The sequence below is a fragment of the Carassius auratus genome, chromosome 8, assembly GCF_003368295.1.
Source record: "Carassius auratus strain Wakin chromosome 8, ASM336829v1, whole genome shotgun sequence".
In the NCBI taxonomy this organism is placed as follows: domain Eukaryota; kingdom Metazoa; phylum Chordata; class Actinopteri; order Cypriniformes; family Cyprinidae; genus Carassius; species Carassius auratus.
The window spans coordinates 12,177,053-12,201,558 of NC_039250.1; the positions used below are offsets into that span (position 1 = coordinate 12,177,053).

General features: G+C 36.7%; 1 protein-coding gene across 5 annotated transcripts; it reads right to left on the reverse strand.

The window, feature by feature from the left end:
• Positions 1-268: 268 nt before the first annotated feature.
• Positions 269-23,755, reverse strand: dbnlb (drebrin-like b). Of its 5 annotated transcripts, XM_026269705.1 has the most exons (15): positions 23,509-23,754; positions 21,048-21,103; positions 16,638-16,750; positions 16,205-16,279; positions 13,114-13,260; positions 10,730-10,807; positions 9,099-9,250; positions 8,597-8,651; positions 7,217-7,285; positions 6,425-6,539; positions 5,304-5,396; positions 3,707-3,778; positions 3,445-3,548; positions 3,050-3,125; positions 269-1,330 (listed from the first exon to the last, which is right to left on the reverse strand). In XM_026269705.1, exons 1-15 carry the CDS (start codon positions 23,589-23,591, stop codon positions 1,194-1,196), a joined length of 1,425 nt encoding a protein of 474 aa, XP_026125490.1. In that variant the 5' UTR covers positions 23,592-23,754; the 3' UTR covers positions 269-1,193. The 5 variants fall into 5 exon arrangements, with proteins under 5 accessions (XP_026125490.1, XP_026125492.1, XP_026125493.1 ...); XM_026269707.1 differs by lacking the exon at positions 7,217-7,285 and having other exon boundaries at positions 23,509-23,755; XM_026269708.1 differs by lacking the exon at positions 3,707-3,778.
• Positions 23,756-24,506: the final 751 nt, after the last annotated feature.

Sequence of the window (24,506 nt, forward strand, 5' to 3'; positions counted from 1 at the left end):
TGACCTTCATTGTCAGTTTTCAAGAACATGAGCATCTGTGATGACTAGATGACTATTATATTCGATGGTGATAGTTCACTCGTTATTTCTGCTTTTATTAAGCTTCACTGAACTTGCATGGAAAAAGAGATCACATGAATGCATTTTAATTAGCGCTTTCATGAAAGAAAACTCCTTTTGTGTTCCATCGTAGAAATGAATAAAAAGAAAGTCGTGTGGGAACAAATGCATTGCAAGAATATGAAATAACACCAAGAAACAACTTTCGTTCAGTCTTAAAACTCTCATTTATTTATTCTTTTAACTGAAGTTACGACGGTGTCCAGACATGTTAGATATTCACAATGAGCTCTAGAGAGGAACTACGGCTCTGCTGAATGACTCGGAGATGTTTGATGTTTTTCCACACCGCGCTGTTAAAAATGAAACCTCAAACATTTCCTCAAAAACACTTCTCCCCTCGCTCTCATATTGGCACAGCACTGACAGTAAAGTGGATGACTGGGTCGAAATAAACCTGACGTGATCTTTCTCTTTGAGCCTCGGCATCTAAGCGCCATCCAGATCCCGACCTGTGACCCAAAGGCAAGATAATGAGAGAATGATGGCTCCCTGAAGCCTTAAAAATCACAGTATTAATATTCTCCACAGTTCTGAGCAGACGGGAAAAGCTGTGGCCTCAGCGGTTCTCACTGCACGCCTAATATCAAGAAACGTAATAATATTCAACCACTGAAGCTGCTTTCTGGATTTGAAACACGTGCCATATAGAACACAGCAAATAAACTCGTCTCGATTGATCGATCGATTGATTTCAGGCTGACCTCAGCAAACTTGTGGAGAAAAGAAGGCAGAAACCGAGGCAAAACAGGACCGGCTACCACAAACATCTGCACCAATGAAACGTTCAAAAGGAATGTCTTCAGAAACACTAAGAAAAGTCTCAAAGGGATATTTGCATGTCACGGGAATGTCACAGAAATTATAGCTTGAAATGAACTAAAACGAACAACGCAAAAGTATCAGTACAGTATGAAATCTCAGGGTTGAAACACATGATCGTCACCGTTTTGGTCCGTGAATTTAATTCTAGTCTTTTCAATCAAATATATAGTAGAGATTGAAATCTATGTGGGACAATTAATTCAGTCTGATTCTCGTGGGGGGTGGGGGGGGGGGGGTGTTGAGCTGCGTTAGATGAGCTCCACGTAGTTTGCCGGGAACATGCCGAAGCGGCCATCGGGTGCGTATCCTCGCCACCAGCCTTCATCGATCATCTCGATGCCAGTGATGATGTCATCTGGGTCAAACGAGATCTCGGTGTCATCAGCTGAGAAGACACGCACAAAGCAGATCAGATCACAGATCAGATGAGTAAAATGACATAAAAAGTCATCTAAAAGGCCAAAGTCTACTTCTGTTTTGACACAAAAGCTTAACAGAATAAAAAAATTAAAATCAGTTTGTGCGTTTACAGTAGGTGCATATTATGCTGATGATCACATTTGTGCTTGGCACACCGTACCAGAGTCATGTCACTCGGCGGCCATCTTTGAAACGCCTAGTCTGTAACATTCAAGTGCTTTGTTGTCAGAAAGTATAGGAATCATGGAGGTCAGCTCGTTCATTAGTTCATTTTTGCCAAAAGATGTATAAATGAATAAATTCACATTCATTGATGACTAAAACATTCATTGTGCTATCTAGTTTTCAATGCAGTGGGGACAATATTTATTTGATCCCCTGCTGATTTTGTAAGTTTGCCCAAATAAACTGAAATGAAACGGTTTAATAAACTGTCTGTTATTTTTATGGTAGGTTTATTTTAACAAAGATTTTAATAAACATTTGAACATTTCTTTAAAGTCAGCTTGGTGTGTCCCGATCTTTAAAACTTAAAAGTATTCTTCGTATAATTAGAGTTGAACCACTGATGTCACATGGATTATTTTAACGATGTCCTTGCCACGTTTCTGGACCTTGATCACAGTAGTGCCCTTGTGAGGGTCAGAAAGCTCCCGGATTTCATCAAAACTATCTTAATTTGTGTCCTGAAGATGAACGAAGGTCTTACAGGTTTGGACCGACATGAGGGTGAGTAATTAATGACTGAAATTACGTTTGTGTGTGAACTATCACTTTAAAGGGTGAAATGAAAATGAGCCCACGATTACTCGTCCTCAAGTCATCCCAGGTGTATACGGCTTTCTTATTTCAAACGAATACAATCAGAGCTATATTAAAAATGTCCTGGCTCTTTCAGGCTTTATAATGGCAGTGAACAGGTGTCCATCATAAAAAGTGCTCCACGGGTTAATAAAGGCTTCAGAAGCAAACTGTTGCATTTGTGTAAGAAAATATCTGTATTTAAAACTTTATAAACCGTAATCTCTAGCTTCCGTGTTCTCAACAGCCATTCACGGCCATTATAAATCTTGGAAGAACCAGGACATTTCTGAAAGAAGAAAGTCATATACACCTGGGATGAGTTGAGGGTGGGAATCTAAATGTGTGGGTTTAATTTCATTTCAAAATGATCTCAAAGTCCTAGTTTTTAAATACAACTCAAGAGGCCATTTCCATTTCTGACTAGAAAACTATTTATATTTACAATAATTCCGATACAAAAAAAAAATATAATGAATATGCTGAACAGACCAGATTTGCAATGATTAGGTAAAAAAACCTACAGTCTTGCAATAAACTCAACACACCAAGAACTTGTCCGTCTGAGATATTAATTCTGGGGGCAGTTGTAGTCTAATGGTAGAAAGTCAAACTTGTAACCTGAAGTTCATGAGTTTGATTCACAATACCGACAGGAAGTGTAGGTGGGGGAGTGAATGAACAATACCCATTACTGATGTAGCAGCAAAAACTCTCTGTGTGTGTGTGGGATACCTTGGCTGCATGTCACTTATACTGATTTTCTTAAAAGCATGACTGAGAATTCATGCTATGATGATTGTAGTAATAGCAGAATGCAGAAATAGGTGCATCTCTATGCATATTCAGAATGCATTATTTATCATGTATGCTCAATACACACCAGCCTGGTAGTCATACAGTGCCCTGGCGCAGACACCGCGGTCTCCTGCCGTATCATACGTGTTCTCCTCCTCCACCTGACAAACAGTCACAAAACATTCAAGAATCTGCACATTCAGATCCACATGCCCCACATCCCTCTGAAAGACAGCATGACATACTAAATAAATGGATGCCTTTAATAACTTTTGGTTCATATATATTAGTTTGTGCTCCTCTGGCGTATGCTGAAAGACTGACTAAATGAGTTCCTACAAATGTACACCTTTAAAATATGCAATCGTTCACTTCTATAAAAGCAGACGAACAATAACAATGACTCAAACTGCAGGACACTGAATACTGTCCGATCGAAAGCTCTCCAGAGATGGTCATTATTCAGAACTAGTGTCGTACCTGTGTTGGATCCTCATAGATGGCGTCTTGTTCCACTACTGCCTCATATTGAGGCTGCTTTTGTTCTACAGGCATTTCATAATTATCAGTGACCGCTTGTACATCTGTAAAATGAAAGAAAAATCATTTGCTATGGGTTCTGTAATAGCACACATTCCCCACAAGGTGGTGCGGACAATCAGTTGACTGACTGATGATGATGATGATGATGATTTGACAGCGAGTGTGTGTGTGTGTGTGTGTGTGTGTGTGTGGAGCCCACCTTCATACTCTGGCTCAGGTTCTGGCTCTGGTTCCACATAATGACATCTGGGTTGCTCTTCAAAACTGGGCTCTACTCAAAACACACACACACACATGCGTGGAAACACACCGACACACACATGCATGGTAACAAGATCTGTATTCTGACCAACCACAGTCAGAGTTTGAGAGCTGCATGATCATATTATATCACGTTATGAGTGATTTTATATCATAGCAACTGTATAGATCACAATACAGTCATTTCTGATGGAAATTCCACCCAAAACTAGCAAATAATCAAATTAGAAAAGCAAAGGCTTCGCAAATATTTACAAAAGATCTTCATGTCATTTCATTATTTTGCTCTTGATTTGGAACTTGATTGATGAAAAGAAAAAGACCAGATTATCAGTGGCATGTAAATCAACCATCATTGCTTCAAATGATTTAAAAGTAACAATTAAAAATGGTATCAAAATCTGAGCTTCATTTAAAGCCAAGTGGACTATAGTTTTCTAGATATACAGTGCTGCAGTATAAATTTGATAGTATACAGAAATGCTCTGAGGCATAAGTTATTGTTCACAAGTTTTGTGTCAGTTTGTTTTCCTGAAAGAAATCAACACTTTTACTGATCAGAGATGCATTAAACTGATCAAAAGTAAGAGTAAAGACTAAAATAGTTCTGATTTTGTTTTCAGATGAATGCTGTTCTTTTAACCTTTCTATTTATCAAAGCATTGATAAACTATTATAATAATGCTCATATTTCTTAAGCATCAAATCAGCATATTAGAATGATTTCTGTAGGAACATGTGACACTGAAGACTGAAAATTCAGATTTACATAACACCAAAATATATTACAATAGAAAACAGCTAGGTTAAATTTGCACAGAAAACATTTATTTTAAATTGTAATGCACTTTTAGAATGACTGTTTGTACTGTATTTTTGATAAATGCAGGCTTGATCAGCATAAGAGACTTGAGAGAAAAATCTTCATCTAATCCCAAAATTTTGAACAATAGTGTACCATCATAACGCATTATTTTGAGATGATTAATTCATTAGAAACACAGTTCACCAAAAAATCTATTTACTCACTTATTTTCATTCCAATAAATACATTAATAAATTGTTTCTAAGCTCAATACTGACAATCTGTTCCTCTTTTATTTTAGTGCATAAGGATGAACTATTCCTATGATGCTTTTATGATGTTTTTGAAGCTTGAATTCCTCAGCCCTGCATTAAATTGAAATGAGTGGCCTGGATAGTTTTCAAAAATTCTTCTTTCGCGTTCCACAGATGTAATTTTTATTTTTAGGTGAACTGCCCCTTTAAGTGCACAAAGCAAACACAGTGTTCACTCACACACACACACACAGCAAACAGCATCCTGGAAATCCCTTTTATTTGGAGGTGTACGGCAGAATTTGACAGCAAGCACGAGGAACGTGTGAGCGGTTAGATGTTAGTTGAGATGCATGAAAACACCACACAAAGAAGTAAAGACTGAAAGTGTGTGTGAGCATGGAGATGGACCACACACCCAACCTTTCCAAGTGCGCAGCGATAAGGAAGGAATGATAAGGTGCGTGTTTGTGTACCTCGGGCTCGTAAAGGTGAGGCCTGACGCACGGGAGAGCGAAATGGCTCTGGGTCACATGACTGCTTGGATAGAAAAGGGCTGTTCAACCGCCCTGAGACACAGAGGACAGAGAACGACAAAGAGAGAAACCCAAGCTGACAGATGGCTGACGGAGTTATACACAGCAGAACAGACCACAAACATCGTTTTAGACAGAAGAACTGCAGGCTGTTTCATGACAGTGTCAAATTTCAGACGGACGGACAGGGTTGAAATGCCCGGAGAACAATGGGAGAATGGGAAATACCACAAAACACTGAACAATCAGGAGTTAGTTCCTGCGTGCACAGAGAAACACCTTCTAATTCACAGACAAGGCCATTCTTTAAACGTGTCTGAACGTTCACTACATGACACGTGACCACATCGCAAAAAAGGGAAGCTAAAATATAGCATGCAAATAATGTGGCATTTAAATAAAACACTCCCAATAGTGTCAATTGTGCTTGTAGAGATCAGAGATCTCATCAGGACATCAGTATAATACTGCTAGTGTGTACATTTACATTAAATGTAAAAATTAAATTAAAAATTATAAAACATGATTAATTATTAAATATATATATGATTGCAATAATATTTTTAAATGTTTTTACTTTAGTTCTGATCAAATAAATGCAGCTTTGCTGGGCATAACATGTAAAAACATCAAAGAAAAATCCTACCAACCCCGATACATGAATATTACTAATATACAAGTAAACACTGATGTACATCCACATACATTTCACAAATATATACTCTATATCATAGACACACACACAAATATATATTTCTATCTATCTATCTATCTATCTATCTATCTATCTATCTATCTATATATATATATATATATATATATATATATATATATATATATATATATATATATATATATATAAAATAAATAATATAACTACTACAAAATTAATACAGTAAATAATAATAAACAGTGTGACTATTATAAAAGTAAACATAAAAGAAAAAAATCTCTCTCTCTATATATTTTTTAGTATTTACATTTACATTTAAAAACGAGATCTACTGTTGTTTTTCTGTGTGTGTCTATGTGGGACACAGAGCATGTATGATAACCGGTACCTGGTTTTGGACTGGACTGAGTATTGTCTGTGTTAGCAGGGTTGATGCCCATCTCTCTCTGTCTGAACATTTCTCTGGGATTAACGGAGCGCTGGGAGACGAGAGCCGCGGCTTCCTGTTACAAATATACACACACAGTAGCAATCGCTTCATCAAGTGTCACGACTGATAACCCTGAAGCCAGTACAAGGAGTCTTTTCACTATATAAGAGCTAGAGATACAAAGTAAGTGGCTATACTGAGAGAGAGAGCAAAACAAAAAGACTGAATCTCCACTTTACTGTATGCATGTTTAAAATACTGACAAAAGAGCCTGGCTGATGTAATGAATGTTAATATTGCATCAAGCATGCTTTTTTAGGCTGATACTGTCCACAACATGTTCAACGGTTGCTGGATCTATATGTGACATCTTGCCAAGTACTACTACTACTACAGACTCAAAAGTGCATACAACAAGGCAGTGTATACTATGAACACTGTGTTGTAAATCAGCATTCGTGACTGAAACCATTGCATTTATAAACTGGGTTCAAGTCAGAGAGAGCGAGAGCAAAAAAAAAAGCACAAGTCTGTTCAAAGCATTGAGGCATAATGATAAAACAGACATTCATTTGAGCCACAGCAGCTTGCCAACTAAGGCAATTTGAGAGAAGGGGAAGAGAAAGAAGGAGTCAGCAGTAGAGGACACAGCCACACTGTATAAAGAAAACAGTTAGAAGGTTATAAGAAAGTTGAAAGAGTCCTGTTGTCCAAGGCCAAAAGAGACATTTGATGCTTCCTCAAACTCACGTTGGCTTTTTCCACCGACTCTCCGCGTCTAAAGGGTTTCTGTGCTGTCTGCTTCCTCTCCTCCTCCTCCTGATGGACATCAGCAGCACACTTTGATTCTCACACACTTCGTTCTATGACAAAACCTAGTTAGCTGCATATGAAAGTGTCATATTTGTCTATGCGGTCTTCTTTTGGCCAAATTCTAGAGCAAAAGTTCAAGCTCAGAGAAAAAATCCACCCGAGATGGAAATGTCTGCAAAACGACTGAACGTCAATGCTGGATATATAAATATACTTAAAACATTCAATTCAAAAATGGATGGATGCTCTTTTTTTGTGTGTGTTACAGTACAAAGTGTATACAAGGCAGCTGCTTATACAGTGGTCAACATTTAAAAGTGGATCAAAACCTTTCATCAAAGTTGCCTAAAACCAAAATGCGGTCTTGTCTTAGGATGAACTTTTTTGATCCACTTCAGATGTTGACTACTGTATACACGGTTCACAAGGTTTCTCTCATGAATGAGGGCTGTGCATCAAAACCTGTTGAGATGCTAAGCCACAGAGCGTGATATCAAGGGAGATTGGTAATCACAACCATGATCTTGGATTTAATCAGTTGTGGCCCTTGCAGATCGGGCCCTTGAGACCAGTGTGAACTTTATATGTGTGGCAGAGGGCCCTGTGCATATGGCCTGAATACAAAACCACAGTTTGTCTTCATCTCACTTATTTGTGTAACGGCATCTCGCTGGGCTGTAAAGAGTTTATATTGGAAATGTGGTTTAAAGATTATCTACGTGCAGATAGAAGTGTACAGCGGGTATACACAACCACATTATGCTAGAAAAAGGGAAGTATTTGTTGCCACTGTACACATATTAGCGTTGGGCAGTATTTTGGCAACCAATACAGGTTTGTTGTTATGTTTATGTCAGTGTAGATATATTTGAGTGATAAAGAAACACGGCGAGTAAGAAACCCATATATTTTCCTTTGTTCTCAGAATTTTGATTATCTGCCATTAACATCCCAAAAACAAAAATGTTTTACAACTGATCAAATGGTCTCTTCCGCTCTAAATGGGTGATTTGTAGCCCAATAAACCGCAAAATGGATGAGATTTTATTTTAAAGTTTAAAAGTGTTTTCAAAGGGTTCATAATTCTAAACTCCTCCCTAAATATTTTTTATTTGACCAGTAATTTTCTTGATAGTTTATATGCACATTTGCAACAAAGAAAAATCTGTGTTTTTGTGCTAGTATGAAGGCTTTAAACATATTGTGGCTTCTCTACAGGAACTATGTCAGAACATGTCCAGAGTGGTGATATGTGGATTTAAATAACCGCACAGGTGTGTGTGTGTGTGTGTGTGTGTGTGTGTGGGCCTCGCTAACCCATTGCTGTTTCTGCTGGCCTCGATTTTCTGCCTCCTGCTTCTGCTGATACTTCCTATAACGCAAACACATGAGGTTTAAAATTAACACTCAGCAGGCGCCATCGAGATGGCAGATGACTGAACATCAAATTGCAACATAGCTTGAATCTAATTTTAAAAATGACAGTTTGACCGTTGGTGATCTCGTTGATAATCCACCCAAAAATGAAAATGTGGTCATTTACTCATGTCATACTGCTGAACACAAAAGAAGATATAAAAAAAAAAAAATGATGGTAACCAAACAGTTTCAGGTCAAAGCAATTCAGTTTTTGTCAATGGAATGAAAGTCCATTTTTTGTTTACCAGAAGGAACCAAAACTGTTTCTAAAAAAAAAGTCTTCACACAAACAAAGAAAGTCAATACAGGTTTGGAGCAACAGAATTCTCACTTTTGGGTGGACTATCCCTTTAAGGACACTCAAATGCACAAGGTGTTTATTTGTTCCAATGTTACTGACCTTTGTTCATCTATCTGTGACGCCCTCTCTTTTGCTTGCTTTTCCCGTAACTCTGCTTCCTTAACCTCTCGGTCCTTCCTCTCTTTCTCTAGCCGCTGTCTCTCTTCTGCTGCCCTTCTCTTCTCCTCCTGAAGACGCTTCTCCTCATCTTTCTGCAAAAGAGACAAAAGCATTAAATAAATGAAGACCGATTTAATCAATCATGACAACTCAATAGTTTAGACATAGTAATGTATATGACAATGTTAATGTATTTGACCTTGTTGCATCAGATCTGTAAACGCTGCTACTGCAAAGCAAATATGGACTTGACAGACATTGCTAATAAATACTCAGACATGCTGCAGTAAGCATGTAAGATGTACTGCTGCTGCTGCTGCTGCATGGATATGCATATATAAATCCAGTAGCAGATCTAGACAGGTGGTGCTGGGGAGGTGGAGGGATTCAGAGGAACTTAAATAGATGCTGTAGGACCAGATTTCAGCAAATACTGAACCAGAGTGTGAACCAATCGTCTTGAAGCGATGATCCGCTTCAAGACGAACAAACCTTATGATTCAATGGACCATTCATAGAGAACCATTTACTTCACTCCTGAATGAATCAGCCATTTGAACGAATCAAATTAATCAATAAATGACTTGATAACTTAATCGTTAAGACATTTACCACCACCTACTAGCAGTTTTAGTTTATTATTTAAAGTATCATTTCATTAAAGAAATAATTTCAAGTATAGTTAAACAGTTTTGTCTTCATTTACTCACCCTCATGGGCCAAAAGAGTATATGTAATACATTTTATCCAGCAAAATATTTCTTACTGAAGCTACTTTTTGTAATGTCTTTTTGATTCTTTCCACAACACAGATTTTAAGTGATCTTTATGGAGTAATTTCTCAACCAAATTTGATGTGCGATTAATTAATCGCCATTATCATGTAACAATTAGATGAAGTTTTAATCGCTTACCAGCCCTAATTTTTAGATATACCAAGCTTTAACATATTTTAACGGATAGAACTTGCGAATAAATATAATTGACCCTGGACCACAAAACCAGTCTTATGTTTCTGGGGTAAATTTGTAGCAATAGCAAAAAAAAAAAAAAAACATTGTATGGGTCAACAAGATAGATTTTTCTTTAATGCCAAAAATCATTAGGATATTAAATAAAGATCATGTTCCATGAAGATATTTTGTTTATTTCCTACTGTAAATATATAAAAACTTAATTTTTGATTCATAATATGCATTGCTAATAATTCATCTGGATAATCTCAAAGGCAATTTTTTTTGCATCCTCATATTCCAGATTTTCAAATAGTTGTATCTCAGCCGAATATTGTCCGATCCTAACAAACATACATCAATGGAAAGCTTATTTATAAAAATTATTGTTGTTATTATTATTATTATTATTATTATAAATCTAAATTTTTTGAATGTTAATATATCAAATATAATTATCCTTTATACTTCAAATCGAAATACATTAACCAGAAAGCTAAACACTGTTGTAGATCATGAGCCAAAAGGTTTGATAACTGCATCAAAATGCTTATTTTGTATTAGGAAACTACACAACATTTTGCAAGTAGAAACTTTGATGCACATGTGCTGTATTACCTCTGCCTGGGCCCAGAAAGTGTCTTTGTTGGTTCTCTTGATTTCAGACATGGCGTTAGTCTTCTGGTAAACGGATCCCTATATGGAAAAACAATGAGTGTTAAATTATGACTGAGCCCAGATGAGATATTTAGGCTTTGCATTTTCTGTGCTGATTTTAGCAGAAAATCTTTTGGAAAAACCCCCCCCCCAGAACATGAACAAAAAAAAAAAGGCAGAAGGAGCGCATATTATGATACTCCTATAGCTAAAAGGATAAGTAAATTAGCCAGAATATTTAATAAACACCCATGCAAGGGGGTGGGGGATCTCCCATAGCTTACTCTGGAGTTCTGCGGGTGCAGATTCCACGTGGGCCTGATTATACCCAAATCAAGACTTAAAAACGACTAACCACAAGCATACCAATATATGAAAATACATCAAAATTGATTGTTGTTAAATTTACGCATTCACAATGTACTATAGATAAATGACTCAATTGCAGTTTGTGGGTACTTTGGGAGCTCAGCAGAGAAATTATTCCAAACCACCATACCAGTTTCCACATTCTGAGCATTCTGGCTCATTCCCTGTGAAACGCCTGACGCAGCACTCTGTAAGAGCGTTTGAGATAAACAAGCAGCACATTGGCACTGACCCTGGCATCACTGTGCCATCATAAGCCCTGTCTGATGCCGTCTGCTGCTGACAACAAACTAAACATACCAGAGTAACCAGTTTTTACCAGGTTTCTTTTTTTTTCTGAACTAATTTAAAAGCCAAACTAGATGCAGAAAACATGCATGCATGGTACCATACACATCTCATGAACTCACAATAATGTTAGTGATAGTGATTAGTGGGAAGTATTTTGCACCAAAAAACTAAACTAAAACTAATCCATTTTGAGCTTGATTCAAGTATAAATACTGGGTACCTCTTGGGCTAGTTTATAACATGCAACCACAATCATGGGAAAGACTACTGACTTGATGGTTGTCAAGAAGACAATCATCAACACCGTCCACAAGGAGGTTAAGCTACAGAAGGTCATTGTTGAAAGGTTGGCTGTTCACTGAGTGCTGTATCAAAATATATTCATAGAAAATTGACTGGAAGGAAAAAGTGTGGTAGGAAAAGGTGCACAAGCAACAGGGATGACCACAGCCTTGGGAAGATTGTCAGGAAAAGCCAATTCAAGAACTTGGGAGAGCTTCACAAGAAGTGGACTGAAGCCGGAGTCAAGCGTCACCACACTCAGACGTCTTCAGGAAAAGGGCTACGGCTTTCGCATTCCTAGAACCAAGCCACTCCTGAACCAGAAAACAACGTCAGAAGCATTTCACCTGGCGTAAGGAGATAAAGAACTGGACTGTTGCGCAGTGGTCCACAGTCCTCTTTTCAGATGAAAGTACATTTAGCATTTCATTTGGTAATCAAGGGTCTGGAGTCTGGAAAGGCACAGAATCCAAAGTCTGAAGTCAGAGATGATTCGGGGTGCCGTGACATCTGCTGGTGTTGCTCCATTGTGTTTTATTAAGTTCAATGGTCAATGCAGCCATCTACCAGGAAATTTTGGAGCACTTTATGCTTCCCTCTGCTGACAAGCTTTATTCACCAGCCAATTCACCTGACTTGAAACCTCTCAGAGAATCTATGGGGTATTGTGAAGAAGAGGATAAGTAAAATCTGACAAACAATACAGACAAGCTGAAGGCTGCTATCAAAGCAACCTGGGCTTCAATAACGCCTCAGCAGTGCCACAGGCTGATCGCCTCCATGCAACACCGCATTGAAGCAGTAACTTATACAAAAGGAGCCCCAACCAAGTATTGAATGCATAATTAAACCTGCTTTGGAGATCTTGAACATTTCTGTTTTGTAAATCTTTTTTTGATTGATCTTTGAGAAAATATAAAAAAAAATTGAGATACTGAATTATTTATTTTCCTAAGCTGTAAGTCATAACCATCAGTCCAACGACCAATGGTCGTTCATTATTTGTTCATGATAGTTTACAGTGCATTAACTAATGTTAACCAGCACAACTTGTGATTTTAATAATGCATTAGTAAATGCTGAAATTAACATTAACTAAGATTACTAAATGCTGCAGAAATATTGTTAATTCTTAGTTCATGTTAACTAATGAACCTTATTGTAAAGGGTTACCAATGTACTTATCACTTTTGAAGGCAGCAAGGATGCATTAATTTAGTCAGCAAGGATGCATTAATTTAATGCATCCTTGCTGACTAAAAAACAAAAATCAAAACAAAACGAAATTAAGAACCCCAAACGTTTGAACGGTAATGTATTTATGTTCAAGTACTAGAAGTAAAAAAACTGCCCTGGATACTACTCTGTTGCATTATGGACAAGGTATGTGTGTGTGAACTGACCACAGGCCCCTGCGGCCCGCTGTCTCTGAAGCGATTGGACTCTTTGTGAAAGCTGTAGTTGGCTCCTGAGGCTTTGGCCACTTTCTGCATGATGGCTTCAGGCTCCACGTCTTCCTCCGCCCGTGCGTTTATCGTCACGTGAGCTCCCTGCAGAAACAGTGCTGTCAGGTTTTTAGTCCCACACATATTCACATTCAATTTAAACATGCGAACGAAACCATCAGGCGGAAGCGTCAAGATTCACAGATTTCAAGTGAAACATGCCCACGCACACACTCCTGTCAATTTATTTATTAGCAACCTTTGCTGTGTTTAAGCTTTTACTGAAAACAGCTAGCTAGGGAGGACTACAAATCAAGCAAACATCTTCTAATGAGTAGAAGACGTCTCCACCCAGTTCCCTGTTTACACCAATGTGTCTGATGCAAGCAAGTGATTGGCTCAAATAAACAGGAATCCTGACTCAAACATCTCTTGACTCTCATCATCTCTCAATTAACAACTTCAAGCACTTTTATGCCCAAGGGGTTGATTTTTATCTAAGGAATAAGGAAATTCAACTTATTTAATTTCTAAATGCATTATACGTGTTCAACTTTTTTTGACCTTATAATAATAATAATAATAATAATAATAATAATAATAATATTTATACAGTTTATTATATTTAGCAAACTGTCGGAATTGGACCTTTTTGTGAAAACAACAGACCTCTCTCTAGTGGTTCTTTAGGGGTCTTCTCCAAATGCACCAAAAATGTCATACATGCATACATACACATGTATACGTATGTATGTGTGTATGTATGTATGTATATATATATATATATATATATATATATATATATATATATATATATATATATATATATATATATATATAAATAATACTAAAAAGGGCAAATAAAATAAACTCAATAAACAGCAGGTTTGGCTGATAAACCTAAGACTTGATATCTCGATATAACTTTTGTTTTTGCTCTAGAAAAAGGTTTTTGCTCACAAAACAGACCCTCCCACCTCTGTAATAAACACGGAGATGATAGTCCCGTCTGAATTGGTACATGAAAGTCGCAGACGTCAGGTGGTAAGAATCTAAACTCGAACATAGTTTAGAAAACTAGTCCCGTCCGAATAGGGCTTAAGAAAAACATCTACAATTCTATGATTTAGCCACTAGATCCTATACAGCTCTATATAAAAAAAAAAGGTCTAGAAAACAATTCAAATTTTTTTTAAACATAAATACTTATTTTTATTAAGTTGTGGGTTTGGATATACGTTTAGACATTCTCAAAGACAACGTATTGTAAAGGTTACTTTTTTTTTTTTTTTTGAAATATTGATTTGAAGTGTCAGTTTTTGAATTATTACTACTACAGTCAAACCTGAACACAGAGAAAGAATTAAGTAACAAAAAAAATGTAACAAAAATGAACAGGAATGTTTTATCAGAGCTTCTGCATTTGCTCTGATTTCAACCTCTTATTTCAGTTTTTTGACTCGCTTTGGCCATATGGTTATAGCCATACCAATTAATTTGAGTGTGTTTAATTGTGTATGTGTGTGTGAGTGGATGTGTCTGTTTTACACTCTTGATGTTTTAGAGTTTCATCCCATCTTTGATGTATACTTTTTTTTCTGCATTGTGGCAGATTTGTAGATTGTGCACACAAAAGAATCTCTGAATTTTGTGTTTTTGTTGATTTACAATTCATTTCCTATGGTTGGTCATTTTTGACTGAAGACCACAAGTGTGATTTTTTTTTTTACAGCCACTTAGCCTGCTCGAATCATGGCCTCAATTTTTTTTGTGTTCCCATTCTTAATGCCATAAAGATCAAACAAACATAAAGATTCAAAACAAAGTGACCACCACAGGGTTAAGAGACGCTATGTGTTCGGACTTTTTGGGGAGTAATTATTCCTCCACACCCATGTCGCTTGTTGTCGACATTTTGCTAATGAAGAGTTATGCTTTGTTCTACTCGAGAGACATAAAGGTGGATGGTGTGAAACCAGCGACTGGTGTGGTCTTTGGCACATTGATCTTAATTTTCAACAATATTTGATATTGGTCAGGGCCGACAGCCTTGAGGTTAGTGCACAGATGTATAACCTAACTGTGCTTGACTCGAGTTTGATTCCCATATAGAGGGCCTTTGCTGATCCCACTCCTCTCTCTCCACCAAATACTTTCCTGTCATTTCTCTACTCTCCTATCCAATAAAGAATAAAAGCCCATAAAATATAACTTAAAAAACAATATTCAATATCAATGATATTCTGTAATTTTTTTCGAGATTATCATGATATGTATAATGTATGCATCACCCAGCTCCTTATAAATAGAAAGTTAATATTAAGTGTGAATATTAATTTATATTTTAGAATAAATACTGTCAGTGTTATCTGTATTTTGCCAAAAGTTCCAACCGAAGCCACAGCAGAAGAAGTTTTAAATGAATAGGTAAGGGGAGTTATTCAATGACTCATTTGTGAATAGTTAATCACCTAATTTCTGAATAATCGTCTGTTTGTTTCATATTTTTAAAAAAATTATCCACGTTTTTTCCATATTTTATATTTCTAAATTAACAATTTGATTTAAAAAATAAATCTCATAACATTACTAAGGAAAATGTAATCGCAGTCTGTCTCTAGTGCAAAGATGGATTTTGTTGACACTGTATTTATTTAATTATAACAGCCCTATAGTGTATTATTCAGATTGATTCACTTTAAGAATTTAACATGAAAGATGTATACGTGTAATCCAAGTTTAAAATGCCATTACAAAAGGTAAAAAGCTCCTAGAAATCTATTTAAGTTGGTTAATGGGAAGGTTTATTTCTGCTGTAAATTTGGACAGCCATTATTATTTTTTAGACACAGTGGGAGCTTGTGGACAGATATAACTACCGACAAAGCCAACCCAAATGTGTCTGGACACAGCCCATGACGTCATATCTTGTTGCGAGCGTCTAGCCGCGCTGTGAGTCATAGTCAGAGTTCACAGATAGTTAACTCAAGTCACACAACCGAACACCCTGCTCACAATACTCACACACTTAACAAAATAGTCCATTTACCTTAAGGAAGTTGGCCATGGAGCTCACATGGTTTGCACACTGGCCTTTTCTGGCATCTTTTACACCTTCACCGGTCTGAAAAAAGAAATGACAATTCCTGTCAACTTGAACAAAACATGGCTGAAAACATGCATGTTAAGGGTGGCTAATGACCAAAATATTATTATATTTAACATTATGGTAATATAATTTATCACAATATAGTGATAAACTGTTATATACATAACAGTAAAAAAAGATAATGGTGTGAGTAAATAAAATATCTCATCATGCTGTTTAGTCCTGATTTGGTGAATAGGAGCTAATCTGATTCATAAATCCATTTGACAGAAGCACTTTTTACTAGGGCAACAGGGTCAGTAAATCCTAAGGGTACCTCTGTAGTTCTATACAGTCAAGAAACAAAATCAATGTGATGAGTTACAGAACCCACCCAGTTGATGAGGACGTATTTGGGAAGGCCAGAGTTGGGGTCTTCAACACGGCAGAAAGCGTACATCACCTTCCCACTGTTCAGCTCCTCCACCAACTCCTCCAGACCACCGTCTGAAAAGACACACACACACATAATACACACTCACAGAAAACTACAAATCACTGATGAACTCAAGTTTTAATGCTAAATCTTTCAGATAATTTAAAGAACTATGTAAAAAAAAAAAAAATCTGGGCAAGCCAGATTTTTATTGATCTAGAAGTTAGATTTGTCTCAAAATACTTGTAAAAGATACATTTAACCTCTGTCCCATATCTCTCACACACTTTAGAAATTTGTTGATATACATGAATATGCACACCTACTGATGAACCACTCCATTTTTCCATTTGAAAGTAAAAGTGTATGCAAATAAAAGAAATATACAGGTCCTTCTCAAAACATTTGTATATTGTGATAAAAGTTCATTATTTCCCATAATTTAATGATAAAAATTAAACTTTCATATATTTTAGATTCATTGCACACCAACTGAAATATTTCAGGTCTTTTATTGTTTTAATACTGATGATTTTGGCATACAGCTCATGAAAACCCAAAATTCCTATCTCAAAAAATTAGCATATTTCATCCAACCAATAAAAGAAAAGTGCTTTTAATACAAAAAACGTCAACATTCAAATAATTATGTTCAGTTATGCACTCAATACTGGGTCGGGAATCCTTTTGCAGAACAGACTGCTTCAATGCGGCGTGGCATGGAGGCAATCAGCCTGTGGCACTGCTGAGGTGTTATGGAGGCCCAGGATGCTGTGATAGCGGCCTTAAGCTCATCCAGAGTGTTGGGTCTTGCGTCTCTCAACTTTCTCTTCACAATATCCCACAGATTCTCTATGGGGATTCAGGTCAGGAGAGTTGGCAGGCCAATTGAGCACAGTAATACCATGGTCAGTAAACCATTTACCAGTGGTTTTTGCACTGTGAGCAGGTGCCAGGTCGTGCTGAAAAACGAAATCTTCCTCTCCATAAAGCTTTTCAGCAGATGGAAGCATGAAGTGCTCCATAATCTCCTGATAACTAGCTGCATTGACCCTGCCCTTGATAAAACACAGTGGACCAACACCAGCAGCTGACGTGGCACCCCAGACCATCACTGACTGTGGGTACTTGACACTGGACTTCAGGCATTTTGGCATTTCCTTCTCCCCAGTCTTCCTCAAGACTCTGGCACTCAAAATTTGCTTTCATCCGAAAAAAGTACTTTGGACCACTGAGCAACAGTCCAGTGCTGCTTCTCTGTAGCCCATTTCCTGCACATGCCTGTGCACGGTGGCTCTGGATGTTTCTACTCCAGACTCCCCCAAGGTCTGGAATCGGTCCTTCTCCTCAATCTTCCTCAGGGTCCGGTCACCTCTTCTCATTGTGCAGCATTTTTTGCCACACTTTTCCTTCCCACAGACTTCCCACTGAGGTGCCTTGATACAGCACTCTGGGAACAGCCTATTCGTTCAGAAATTTCTTTCTGTGTCTTACCCTCTCGCTTGAGGGTGTCAATGATGGCCTTCTGGACAGCAGTCAGGTCGGTGGTCTTACCCATGATTGCGGTTTTGAGTAACGAACCAGGCTGGGAGTTTTTAAAAGCCTCAGGAATCTTTTGCAGGTGTTTAGAGTTAATTAGTTGATTCAGATGATTAGGTTAATAGCTCATTTAGAGAACCTTTTCATGATATGCTAATTTTTTTAGATATGAATTTGGGGTTTTCATGAGCTGTATGCCAAAGTCATCAGTATTAAAACAATAAAAGACCTGAAATATTTCAGTTGGTGCGCAATGAATCTAAAATATATGAAAGTTTAATTTTTATCATTACATTATGGAAAATAATGAACTTTTATCACAATATGCTAATTTTTTTAGAAGGACCTGTACATATTTTCTGAAAACATTCATAATAATTATGTTGTTGGACTGTTAAGTCCAAATAGATGTATAGCTGATACTGCTAATTCTTGGATTGTATGTTCCTATATATAAAATAATATATTACGTCAAGATAAATATTTTCTTGCATTGTTTGTTTTTTTGAAAGAATTTCAGATGAATTTTGTTAGGTAAATTAATTAATAACACTGTAATAATAGAATAGTACCATTCAAATTTTTGACATTTTTGTAGATGATCCAAAACAATATGGTTCTAATGAATACACACACACACACACACACACACACACACACACACACACACACACACACACATATAATATATATGACCCTGGACCACAAAACCAGTTTTAGGTGTCAATTATTTACATTTATTTATAATTATTCTGAATTATTTATACATCATCTGAAAGCTGAATAAAAGCTTTCCATTGATGTATGGTTTGTTAGGATCTGACAATATTTGGTCGAGATACAACTATTTGGAAATCTGAAATCTGAGAGTGCAAAAAATATAATTGTATTCTTAGCAATGCATATTACTACACAAAAATTAAGTTTTGATATATTTATTGTAGGAAATTTACAAAATATCTCCATGGAACATGATCTTTACTTAATGTCCTAATTTTTCTTTTGGAATAAAAGATAAATGTATAATTTTGACACATACAATGTTTTTTTGGCCATTGCTAAAAATATACCCCACCAACTTAAGACTGGTTTTGTGCCCGAGGGTCACATACATATAAATATACAGATATATACACACAGTCATGCCCAAAAATATGGACACCCTTGGTAAATATGATCAAAGAAGGCTGTGAAAATTAATCTGCATTGTTAATCCTTTTTATCTTTTATTTAAAAAAATTCACAAAAATTTATTCTTTCATTGGATAATAAGAATTTAAAATGAGGGGGGGGGGGGGTATCATTATGAAATAAATGTTTTTCTCTAATACACATTGGCCACAATTAAGGACACCCCTAGAAATTCTTATGCGTAAAAAGTATATTCCTATTCATATTCACAATTTTGAGCACTCCAGCATGATTATAAACATGAAATTATTCAGCCATTGCTTCCTGTTTCACAGAAATATAAAGAGAGGGGAAAACAAAGCCCAAATGCCCTTAATCATCCATTAAAAAGATTGCAGCAAAAGATAACTGAGGTTCACAAATTAGTGAAGTGGCTTTAAGAAAAGAGCTAGAGCAGTGAAAATTCTGATTTTCAACACAGGGCAATAATTAATTATTTCCAATCAACAGAAAATGTTATGAATCTGCCTGGAAGAGGACGTGTGTCTATATCGTCCTAATGTGCGGTGAGGAGGAGAGTTTGAGTAGCTAAAGACTCTCCAAGGATCACAGCTGGAGAACTGCAGAAAATAGTTGAGTCTCGGGCTCAGAAAACCTTAAAAAACGAATTGTCAAACAGCACCTACATCACCACATGTTGTTTAGGAGGGTTTCAAGAAAAAAAAAAAAAAATGAAAGCATATTCAGTTATCAGACACGACTGGAACTTCAAATGGGACTGGCTTCTTTGGTCAGATGAAACTAAAAAAGATATTTTTAGGAGCAAACACTCAAGATGGGTTTGGTGAACACAAGGATAAGAGAGTGCCACTTGTGTACAATGAAATATACTGCTGTGTTTTTGATGTTGTGGGCCTATATTTCTGCTGGAGGTCCTGGACATGAATTTTTTTAATAAAAGATAAAAAGGATTAACAATGCAGATTAATTTTTATACAGCCTTCTTTGATCATATTTATCAAGGGTGTCCATATTTTTGGGCATGACTATACACACACACACACACACATTATATATACATTAAAAGCTTATATTCCACTGGGTCCAAACAGACATCATAAGCAGATTTTGCATGCATTATATACTGAAACCAGTTAAAACCAGTGCCTTTTAATTAGGCCCGGGTTCTTTAAATATTAACAGAAAATACTCACTGTACCTCAAAAAACTCTTTACTGTCAAAGGGTTTACATGAAAAGTTTGGGAATCCCAATTTATTACTTAATAGTATATTATAAGTGTATAAATCTATAAATAAAGATACTATGATTAATAAAGATGATTTTTTATTAGTCATTGGAGTGTTTTATAATTTCACTGTTGCAGTATAAACACAGTGACTTTAGCACATAACATTCTTTCCCCAAAGCTAAAATCAACGTTTATTCTCAGTTTCCTTCACACATGTAGGAAGAACTTCTGACTGAATCTTGGCCTGTCCTCGACAGTCTGCCGGTTCAGTGGACCGCTCATGTAATTACTACAAAGAACACGCAGTACTGCAAAACAATCGCCGCAGGCTGAATATGGACATACTGTGACACGGTTTGCTTAAAACACTTTCTTACACACCACATGATACTAACGTAAAGAACTGTAATTGACTAAACGAATCTCCACATGATCAGGAAAGCCCACCTCCTTTCTCTGCCAGCCGGATGTCATTGGTGTTCCCCTCATAGGTGAAGAGAGCCCTGCAGAGACATCGAGAGCATTACAGAAGCGTTACACAGCCAGGTCACTGATGATTGAGGGCAACACGGCTCAAATTAAAGTCAACATGAAATGCCATTCACAAGCAATTTTACTCCAAGAATCTGATGCATTTTCAAGTAAACCAGCATTTTCAGTGAAAAGAAGAAAAGGAAAAAAAGGGCCAAATGTTGACCAGGGTTACCAACTAAAAATCTAATCTGAAAAAATATGTTACTCAAAATAAAATAAGGTAAAAAAAATTTAAAATATATCCTTTTATTTGCTCTGAAACATCTACAAATAAAATAATTAAATAAAATAAATGAAACCATATTTAAAAACTATACAGACATACTAAAAACAAACGAATAAAAATGATAAAAGAAAGGAAAATATGAAGATAAAAAATTCAAAATATCAATAAAATAGAATATCTATGACACTAAAATACACAGTTGTTGACTGACATCAGCAGAATGCAAACTGAAAAGTAAAAAAAAAAAAACCTAATATGAAGTAGATACTGAGGTGGCACTCGGTGTGTGAACTCAGTTCTGATTCTCTCTAAATAAAGCGAGGAAGCCGTGTCAGCTTCCTCTCTGAAACACAGAGCCCAAGTCAACATTAGTCAGAAATAGGAAGTGCTGTAAAGAGGAATGAGAACTGCAGCAGCCTTATTTCTAGAAGAGCTCACAGGTCAGATCATCTGTGACATTCAGCTCTGTAGTGCTTTGATATGGCAATGATGAAAGTCACAATTGTTCAGACAAAGCGGCTTCTTTAATAGGAGATGTTGGATCGAGCCTGTTCCTTCTGGAGATTTAAGATGACTCATCAAAAATGTTCATTTTGTGACATTTCATCTGTCAAAACACCCTCTATAACAGCAAACCTGCAGATGCAATAAAGACCTTTTGCCCTCCATAAACTCCTCCATCTGTGCACAAACCATTCTCAAGTAGTGCCTTTTTTTAATAATCCAACAACTAGTGAACAATGACACAAATGCTTCTAATTTTGTATGAGATAATTCAGTATATTATAAGCACAAAAGAGTTAGATTTGATGATTATCCAGCATGCTTTTAAAATGTACCAAAGGAACAATCGAAACAAAGATTTCTAAATCGTTTTACATCATTTTTCTTTAATTTAATTCTTTTTTTTAGTAAAAAGTCCTGTTTATTTATGGAATTATATGGGTTAAAATGTATTAGATAAATTAATACAATTTAATGACAGTAAAATAGATATGCACATTACTTTCTCAATTATCTTTAGAAATAATAATAATAATAATAATAATTATAATTTTTGAGACAAAGCAACACTTCTTTTTACTGGAACATCAACACAATATAATGTGGTCTATGTTTAAGAAACTAATAAATAAAAACAAATAATTAAAATATTTATTCCTGTGATGCAAAACTGGATTTTCAGCATCATTCCTCCAGTATGCCATCGCTCTAACACCAGGAAACATTTCTTCTAATCATGGCTTATTAGTTTGTCAAAATTACTAAAATGTTGAATTATAAAAGACTTTACTCTCACTTTTGTGTCTGTGTTTGTGTGCCATCAATAATCTGTGATATCAAATCTGTGGGTAGGGTGATGAGTGTAATTAATTTAGGTCATGTATAATCACTCTTCATTTCTGAAGCGCTCATGATCCAAACTCATTTCCACTTCTTGAAACCGGAGCTCACTTACACGTCAAGGTGCAAAGCTACAGGACTTTGGTCTGGTGTCATCCTGTCAAATATTAATATCATTTCCGTATGACGAGAAACCACTTGTACAAGACTCTGTCTGTTCCCTATACAGCTGGCATTAACCCTCATACATGTGAGGTAACATTCAGACTACAAAGAGCAATTATTTTTGACTGCAACACAATAGGGTTGCATGTAAATTGAGTCTCAGACAGTAGGCAGGGTCTGTCTGTCAACCCAGCAGCCATATACGGACAAAAACTACAGGAAAATAAGGAGGTAGGAGTGGTTCAACATGAGTGCACTTCTCAGTCCCCATCTCCTCCAGAAGTTAGGATGCTTATGAACTGATCTCAGACGTGAAAGCATGCAAAGCAACAGAGGTCAAAGCATGTGCATCATTCATTTAATATAAACTTTCATCGCTGGCAAGTGAGCAACAGTGTATTACTGGGAGGAAATCATTTCTGGAGGAGTCAGTGTTTTTTTGTGCATGAGCTGTGAATGGATGAGGGCACGCGGATAAAGTGCTGTGAGCTCACTAACATCATAAATTAGATTCAAATGAGGGCTTATGTGGTGATAAACACAAGCAGGGCGTTTAAAATGCCAAAGGAGCAGCTAACATGCTAAACCTGAGGATGTGAGTGAGTGTAACAGAGACACTAGGCTTGAGTCACTACTCACCAGTTAGTCTGCGACTTCTCATCCACCACCTCCTTGTAGGCCGCGGTCAGAGCTGGACCGTTTTTGCTCAGGTTCACAGACATGATGAGGAAACCTGTGGGGTTTTGACCGTCCGACGCCGGGGACAGACGCAGCAGTGGACTCCGGGGGTAGATGGGGATCTCTCGCAGACAGGAAGCACGCAGAGACACATCACGTAGCTCTCACTCCTCCCTGGAGCGACCTTACGAACCCTACTACGGTGACGGCGGAGCTCATGAATATTAATTACGCAAGCGAGGTTCGCCTAGTTAAGCCCTCCTGATTCGCTGCAGAGCTGACGCTAGTGTGTGGGCGGATATCAGCTAGCGAATGATCACTCTGCTTCTTGAATATTAATGAGGTTACGCGACTTCTGAAGGTTGTCAGGCAACTGAGCCTTCGTCGTAGTAGAATAGTGTAAATTAAGCGGCAGCGACATCTGCTGGACAGCGCGAGAGGCGCACATGGACGTCATTACTTACTAACACATTTCTAAATGAGACTGAGTGTTAGTATTAGCGTCCCTAAACCATAAAATTACCATTTAAACGACTTTACACTTCAAGTGATAAAAGGTTTTGACAAAAACAAATCGTTTTATAAAAACATCACATTTCTGCCTTTATTTCTTAAAACAAGGGATGGTCTGAAATAGAAATATACATATAATTATAATAAAAAAAATGCAGCCACACAGCCATTTTCAACATTGTCAGATTCTTTTTTTTTCTGATAACTTTCTGATTGGCAAAGGCCATTTTTAAATAGATAAATCTTTGGAATTATTATTATTTTCTTTTATTTACCCAAACATTTTGAATGGTAGTATGCTATGGTTTAAAATATTAATTTTCTTTATTTTCAACCATTATCAGTGTTAGAATTTTCAGTTTTTTCTCCTTCTTCAGACCAAATATAAATCTTTGGAAATTTTGATTTAATTATTTATGTATTGTTTTCTCTGCCCCAAAAATTGC

What these genes read in the sequence shown, in the direction of transcription:
- dbnlb (XM_026269705.1), bottom strand. Translation starts at nt 23,591, where the DNA reads ATGTCTGTGAACCTGAGCAAAAACGGTCCAGCTCTGACCGCGGCCTAC. An exon ending in CCATGGCCAACTTCCTTAAG is followed by an intron (nt 13,261 to 16,204) that starts GTAAATGGACTA and finishes CTGTTTCTGCAG; the next exon opens with GGAGCTCACGTGACGATAAA. An exon ending in GCCAGCAGAAACAGCAATGG is followed by an intron (nt 7,286 to 8,596) that starts GTTAGCGAGGCC and finishes GATGTCCATCAG; the next exon opens with GAGGAGGAGGAGAGGAAGCA.